Raw genomic sequence first — 7,818 nt, 5'->3', positions numbered from 1 at the left:
CCCAGACGTGGGCAGAGTTCAGAGCGGGCTGGGTAGGCAGGGCAGCGTCTGGGCACTGCCTGGGGGCAGAGGGAGCCTTTGTGCTCCGAGCCCTAGGAACCCCACCCCCAGCCGCAGCCGCCCCGCAGGGGAGAAGTGGCCGACACGCCAGGCTGAGGCCTGCTCTCTCTGTTCCCTCTCCAGCGGCAGCGGGGGCAGAGGACGCTAATCTGGGCGCAACCTGGCATCGGACAGATCCGCCCCATTGTGCTCGGGGTGCTCTTTCTGAGCGGCGGGAGGGGCAGGGGCAGGGGCCCCAGCCCTGAATGCACAGCACAATCTTCCGCGGAGCTTTTAAAACACTCAGTCTCAGTCCTCCATCAGAGCCTACGGTGTATCAGCCAGTGGGGCTGCCTGGCCATCGGCACCCTTTATACTCCCCAGCGGCTCTGGAACGAGCTGAGGTTGGTGTGCATTTTGAGAGGGTGAGGACTCCACCAGCCGTGTGACCTTGAACTCATGAGGTCGCGTTGGGTGGCTCAGTTTCCTCAATGGACAGCGATAGTACTTACCGTGTGGGGGGTGACTGGAAGGATCCAAGGACTGTCTGTAAAGACAGAGCACCACTCCCCCGCACAGGGCACACACTCAGATGTTCAGTGCCTAGGGATAGTTAGGTATTTTTATTTCTTCCCTTCCACACCAGCCAAGGGGAGCTTTTAGGGCTTGAAACCAAGGAAGAAAGTCAACAGGGCAGAGAGAGAGTGGTCCTCTTTGAGGACGACATCAGTAGGGGGGCCAGGGGAAGCTCTGCTTCGATGCGGAGGCAGATTGGGAGGGCTTGGTTCCTCCATGGATCCCTAGCAAGGCACGTGGAGCCCCTCAGGGATCTCCGCTGGAGGAGCCCCAAGTGCCCCACGTGGGCGGTGTTGCGTCTGGCTCCCCACCTCCCAGCCAGCTCTCAAGGGCAGGGATGAGACCTGCTCAGCTCGGTGCCCAGGGGCCAGCACATGGTGGAGAGCCTGCAGCGCAGGACATGGAGAACTAGCAGTCCCTCGGAGCAGGGCAGTCACTGGCCACAAGGGCAACAGTAGCCGCCACTTCCTGGGCGTCACGCTTAGGGCTTACAAAATCGCTCCATAGCCTTACTGCTGCTCCCCCCGGCAGAGGCTGCTGTCAATCATGTGGGTGAGGGTCAGAGATGAGTCCCTCCAGCCCCCCAGCCCACTGAACTCTACAGCTTCCGGCCTCTGCTGGCCACCGAGCTGTCCTGAACGCTGAATCGGGACCCAGAGCCGAGTGCCTGTCATGTGCAGCACCGTGAAGCTACAGCTCTCCTTGCTGTGTAAGTGCCCAGCTGTGGAGCAGAACAGTGTTTAGGTGGGTGTCTTCCCCCGAAGATGGGTTTTCCCAGTTACACCCACCTGCAGAATGGAGGGACCTCTGGGAATATCCAATCTGCTTTCCAGCCTTAACGATCCGAGATAGCATTCCAGAGATTTCTGTTTGGAACCTGACTTATGCTACGCAAATTAATGAAAGAAATGGGGCCCCTCCGGTGGTCACATATTTGGAGCCAAGGGTGGCTTGTTCAGCAGACCCCGTATGAACTCTGACCCTTAGTCATTTGCAGCCATTTGCTGGGAGTCTCCTGGGTGCTGGTGACATGGTGGGAACAGCTCTGCTTTCATGGAGCTCAAGTACACGAATGTAGGTGCCCACAGGGAAGAGACAAAAGACCACGGTGGGGCAGGTTCTTGTCTCACGGAGACCAAGAATGAATCTTGTGGACAAAAGGGCGAAGTGAAGTGAAAGTTTATTAAGTGAAGGTGAGAAGAGTAAGGAAAGAAAAGGAGCTCTTTAGAGTGAGAGAGGTCCCAAATGGATTGCCACTGAGGGCTTTTATGGACAGTCTTTTACAGAAAACTCACCAGGGACCTTGGTATATATCTTGTCTATAAATGTTGAAGACAAGCAAGCGGATTTGTAAATATTATGAAAGTAAGTGGATTTGTTATGTTCCCTTCTCTCTGGTTAATATCTTGTCTATATCATTTCTCTACACTGGGATTTCTGTGACCCTAGGCACTTTGCCTCCTACCTATCTTTCCCTACCTGGCCTCGCCTGTCCCTTACTCAGTGTGACTGGGGCCAACTTCAGACCCAGCCTTGAGGGACTGCTTCCCTGGGCAGGTGGGATTTCAGCTGAGACATGAATGGCCAGAAGGAGGCAACCATGGACAGGTGTAGGTACCAGTGTAGCAGCCAGAGGGAACAGGTGCCGCAAAGGCTGTAGAAAATGGAGCGGTGGGGAAGAGGCTGGGCTAGGGTTGGCCAACGGCCTGAGTGGAGAGGCCATGATGGAGACTACCCGAAGCCCAGCCATGTTCGGCCTGAGTCAGCCCCAGCGGTGTCTGCACTGTGAGCGGGACAGGGCCCATCAACCCCTGTTAGCATTGTGCTTCTGGCTGGTTGTCCCGGGGGAAGTAGGACCCTTGTTCTTGCCAGCGGCCACAGGGACAGGGCCCAGCTCTGCCAAGGCTGGGGCAGCGGAGGCCTAGCTGAATGTGTATGTGTTTGTGTTTGGGAAACTTTGTCTAAATCCGTGTCACCATCAGTGGTTTGAGAGCTCCTTAGAGTTATCTAAGCCAGGTGAAAGGCCCTTGAATCACTTGGGAGAAGCCATTCCCTCCTGTCTCATTCCTCTGATCATATCAAGGTTAATGTCCACTAGCTGATGGTTTGTCGTTTATACCCCTGACATTTGCTAACCTTGCTTTTGACACGAAGAACATCTGGGCCAGAGATCACAGGCACAGTAACCACAAGAAAGCCGTAGTGCTGCTTGTTTTCAGTGTCCCGCCCCTGCTACCTTGCATGGTGGTTACTAACTTTCTTTTTACTATTGTAATTTTCCTCCTTTAAAAATTCATTTTTGTTTTTGCTGACAGCTTTTTAAGATTCCCTTTGAAATACAATTATTTTAGTAAAAAGAATGAAATCATCCAGGGACGCCTGGGTAGCTCAGTGGGTTAAAGCCTCTGCCTTCAGCTCAGGTCATGATCCCAGGGTCCTGGGATGGAGCCCCACATTGGGCTCTCTGCTCAGCAGGGAGCCTGCTTCCTCCTCCTCTCTCTGCCTGCTTCTCTGCCTACTTGTGATCTCTGTCTGTCAAATAAATAAATAAAATCTTTTAAAAAAAGAAAAAGAATGAAATCATCTGAAAGAGAAATAGTAAACCATACTGAAGATGGTCAAGGGGAATGGCAGAAGTCATGAGGAAGGTCTGTACAGGAGGGACAAGTTTGGGAAACCTGAGACTAAGATGCTCAAGGCCCACCTCCCCAGTTCCCCAATACTCTTTTCCCCAGGAAAGCAATTCTTTTTGTTATTAAATGTCTGTGTTATGATGAGGAAGCAGACCGTAGCGTTTAGTCAAGACTTTCAAATGGCGTTTTTGATCATGTATTTATTTGGGTATATGCCACCTTGTTGTAAAAAAAGGTATTGTGGCAACTTACAAACATAGATAAAATACAATAGAGTAAAAATAAACAGATCAGGGTAAAGGTTAAAGCAGAAAGCTAGAATGAAGTCAGAGTCCAGTTGGTGACTCAGTACAATTATTAAAAGTAATCTCAAATTTGACTTTGAGGTTCTCAGCAGCCAAAGCAAAAGAGAAAACACGACTTGTTACAAGATTCCTAACAGTGAGTTTGGGGCTTTGGTATAGAAACAGACCTGGTTCAAATCTTGACTCTACTACTTGCTAGATTCAGGACCCTGAGCAGGTTGCTTAACCTCTCTGAACTTGAGGTTCAGCACCTGTCAGGGGGGAAAGTAATGCCAACCTTGGGGGTTCCTGGGCGCATCAGTGAGAACATGTGTCAAGGTGCCTTCTGGCTCTAGGAGGGTGCTGCTTGGGTCTCAGCTGCCCTCAGTCCTCCCTAAGCTGCAGGTCTTCAGCCACAAAATGGAGTTGACATCTGTCCCCTCTGTCAGTCCTTACCCTGCTCAAGCATGCAGCATGAAAGAGGCTGAGCCAGATCCCAACCCAGGCCTCCCTACCTCCTACCCAGGCTCCCTGACAGCTGTCCGGTGCTGTGTGCTCCTGTCACCAGAGTGGTTTCCAAGGCCGTCAAGGAGAAGATGATGCTTTGGAACATAGAGGTTTTCAGGAACATTCAAATGATTCCCAGGAAAACCTTGGGCTGCTCCCAAGGCAAAGCCCCCTTCTCTCCTCCGCAGACAGAGCAAATTAAATGTCAAGGGCTAGAAATCTCTAGGGGGTAAGGTGGCAGTCGAAGCCCCTTCATGTGTTCAGAACACCAGAGACAGTTTCCTTTGCCTTCACATCAAAGGTCAGAAAGAAACGCTGGCCCTCCCCAGTCCAGGTCCTTTCTTATTTGAAGTACCTGTGGCCAAATGCAATAAAGTCCATGACAAAAACCTGTCCCTGGCTCCCATCGACAATGGAATCAATTCCAGTTGTCTTAGAATTGTCTTCTCTCTGTTAACTTACACTTGACTTTGTTCCAAATGTGATTAGAGGCAGTCCTTAGCTTGGCATTCAAGGTTCTTTACAAGCTGACCCCAACCTCCTTCTTGGGTGTCCTTTGTGGATGCAGTTTGTGGCCTGGTTACACTTCTGGAGCTGCCCCTGGAGTGCCATGCAATTGGCAAACAACATGGACCGACGAGCCCTGAAACCCCGATCTGCCACAGACTAAGTTGCTGTGTGACCTTGGGTAAGTCCCTTCACCTCAGTTTCTTCATCTATAAGATGGGCGCATTCCGAGTATAGACCTTCCCTGTTGCAATGATGCAAGAATACGCACCTGGCAGGCTTGGCCTACCCGACGCTCAGTGGTGATGGTTAGATGACCTGGTTTTGAGACTCGGCTCCCCACTTAACTGCTTTCATGACAAGTGACCCATGTCTGGCTTCCAGTTCGACTATCTGTAAAGTGAGGAAAATAATTCCGTCTACCATAACCCCCCCCCCCCACACACACACACTCAGGCCTGAAACCAGAAGGGCTTTGGGAAGGTTTGGAGGCCGCAGCCAGCATCACCTTCCCCTGAAAACAATCTTGTTTGTCCTTTCGTTTTCCCAATCCTTTCTAACTTTTCCTTTTTCTCAGACTAATGAGCAAGAGGAGTCTGAACACTGCTCGCATGGTTAGGCTGTGATATCATGAAAGACACAGTCTTGTAAAACCCACACCCAGGGCCAAGGGAAACGCAGCCCCCTGAAGGAACCGTTCAGTGGAGGCCGCTGGCGTTGGGTGGGGGAGGCTGGATGTGTCCACCAATATGAGTCAGGCCTTGCGTGGCCGGCTATCACCACTCCCCTTTATTTCAGGGGCGAGTTACAGCTTAAACAAAACATCACCTGACAATGCCTGAAAGAAATGTCTTCTGCACAAAATGCTTTTCCTTACTCTTGGGTGTGCAGCTGAATTTTCTAACATGGCAGCTGAGCGTTCAAATATACAGATACGCAGGAGCTGGCACGGGCACAGAATGAGGGCAGCGGGCTTAGCGGGTGGTGTAGGGATCAGCAGTCAATACCTCAAAGGCGGTGGGATGGACTGGGTGCTTGGGGGTCTATGGCCTTCCCAGGCAGAGTGGCCTCTAAGCCGGAAGAATAAAGGAAATATACAAAGCCCTTCTGGAAGATCAGTTGTGTCCTGTTGCCCAGTGTGGCCCCAAGCTACTCTCTAAACCTCTCTGGGCTTCTTTCTCCTTTGGTGAAACAGGGAGTTGGCTTGAAGGTCTATGTCCAGTGGGCTGTCCAGGTCTGAGGCTCGGGGAGCCACCAGCAGTGCCAACAGAGACAGCTCACCTGTGCATCCTCAGCCCCAAGGCCTGGGCTCAGGGTGGTCCTGGCACCAGTAACTCTGAAACCTGGAAAACCCCAGTCCATACTCCCCCTTCTCCTTCCTTTCCAGCGTCCACCCTCTAGGACTTCCCTGCAACTGTAAGGTCCAATGCCTCCCCTGGACCCAACTGCTCAGATCTCAGTCTCCCCAGCAATCCCCCTTACTCCGCAAAAACAAAAACAAAAACAAAAACAAACAAACGGGCTGGGCCATTCCACCAAATGACTGGGTGGGGACCGACAAGGAAGAGGCAATGTGTTCTGTTCTGTCCTGGCACCACCCCAACCCTGGGTCTAGGGTCTTGCTCATGGCAGACCTGGAGGTATCCCTGAGTACATATAGGTTGTGGGTTCAAAGGTCCAGAAGGAAAGGACAACATGGACCCCAAGCCCCAGGGCTCCGGGAGCTGAGGAGAGGTCCTGTGGCCCAGGTGTGTGGCCAAAGCCGGCACTCTGGGTGGAGAGGGAGCCCCGGGGCCTGGCCCAGCCTCACACCCTGGTAGAGTCAGGGCTGGCAGGCAGCTGCTTGTGGCCTTCTCAGCAGCTGCTGCAGAAACAAATGACAGCACTGAGGAGGAATAAGAGAAAATAAACATGAATACAGAGGGAGGGGAACTTGGAACAGGGGCCGGTATTTTTCCTCGGGGTGCGGTTTCTGCTCAGTGGCTGGGTGACCATGGAGGTTTGGAATGTGGTTGGACAGAGGGTGAGGTGGGGTGGGGGGTGGCCAAAGGCAAGGAGCAGGGACATTAGCCAAGGGACCTGAAGCCCAGGGCCACCAGCAATTCACCCAGAACGGGGGCGTGGGGTGGTACACCGCTCGGGGGCCTCCAACAACACTCATGCGGAGGTCCCTGAAGCCTCTGCTTTTGAATGGTCCCAGGGAAGGGAGACAGAATTGAGAGAACAAGAGAAACTAGAGGGGTAGGGAGAGGCCTGGAGGTGTAGGGGAGCATGGTCAGGTCTCCTCCTCTGTCACATAGGACTGTTGGGACGGTTTGGCCTGCCTGATCCAAGCTGAGGCTATTTAGGCAAGGGACATGGTCTCTGTGCCTCAGTGTCCTCATCTGTGAAACGGGCTTAATTATCCCTACCTCTGAGGGTGCTACTGGGAGGAATGAATGGGTTTGTGCATGTGAAGCTCTTGGCATAGTGCTCTGCAAGGGGAAGGGATTATTAACCCACCGGGTGCCAAGGACGCTTTATCCTGGGTGCCCCACGTGCCCAGCACCTTCCCTGGGCCTGGACCCCGATAAATATTTGTTGGCGGAACCCCCTGCAGGAGCTGCTGTGGGGGAGCCACGCCCACGGCCGCGGCCACGCCTCTCCTGTGAGCCCAGGTCCCGGCTCAGACCACGAAGTGGAGGGTGTAGGTGAGCTGGTGGCCGTTGTCCCAGGCGTACAGCACGCGCTCCTTGGGGTTGTAGTCGATCTGGGTGGTGAAGGCGTGCTCGTTGAGGAAGGGCAGCTGCGGCTGGGCATCGGTGCCCGTATGCGTGTCGAAGGCGTAGGCCACCTGGCCTTCCTTTCGGTTGTAGGTGTCCACGGCGTACAGGATGCCGCAGACCAGGAAGCAGTTCCCGTAGGAGTTCCGCCGCAGCCGCGTCCTCCACGTGGTCTCCCGGTGCGTGGACAGGTCGCCGGGGTCCAGGCGGCTCAGCACGATCACCTCGGGCTGGGCCTCATCGTGGTCATCCGCGGCGGGGTAGATGACCCACAGGCCGCTCTCGTCCACCGCGAAGTCGATGTCCGAGTGGCCGCGCCACTTCCAGGGCGTCGTGTCCTCGTAGACCACGTCGGGCAGTAGTGCCCAGGAGGCCACGAAGCGTTGCCGCAGGTCGTACTTGATGATGTTCTTGGTGAAGGCGCGGTTGTAGTAGAAGGCGCCCTGGTACACCACGTGGCCCGTGCCGATCCAGTTGTAGGGCAGCTTGTACACGTTACTCCAGCGGCCT

The 7,818-nt window shown here is 53.8% G+C and overlaps 1 protein-coding gene across 3 annotated transcripts in view; it reads right to left on the bottom strand.

The window, feature by feature from the left end:
• Window positions 1-3,428: 3,428 nt before the first annotated feature.
• Window positions 3,429-7,818, bottom strand: part of LOC111145998 (olfactomedin like 2A) — a 28,486-nt gene continuing 24,096 nt past the window's right edge. For all 3 annotated transcript variants that reach the window (XM_022501360.1, XM_022501362.1, XM_022501361.1), the window contains one exon: window positions 3,429-7,816. In XM_022501360.1, the coding sequence (XP_022357068.1) occupies window positions 7,212-7,816 (605 nt within the window). In that variant the 3' untranslated portion in view covers window positions 3,429-7,211. The remainder of the gene's footprint in view (window positions 7,817-7,818) is intronic.

The sequence above is a fragment of the Enhydra lutris genome, unplaced genomic scaffold, assembly GCF_002288905.1.
Source record: "Enhydra lutris kenyoni isolate GAN:26980312 unplaced genomic scaffold, ASM228890v2 scaffoldscaffold13, whole genome shotgun sequence".
In the NCBI taxonomy this organism is placed as follows: domain Eukaryota; kingdom Metazoa; phylum Chordata; class Mammalia; order Carnivora; family Mustelidae; genus Enhydra; species Enhydra lutris.
Note: the sequence above shows the minus strand (reverse complement) of the source record. Positions and strands in the feature narration are given on the sequence as shown.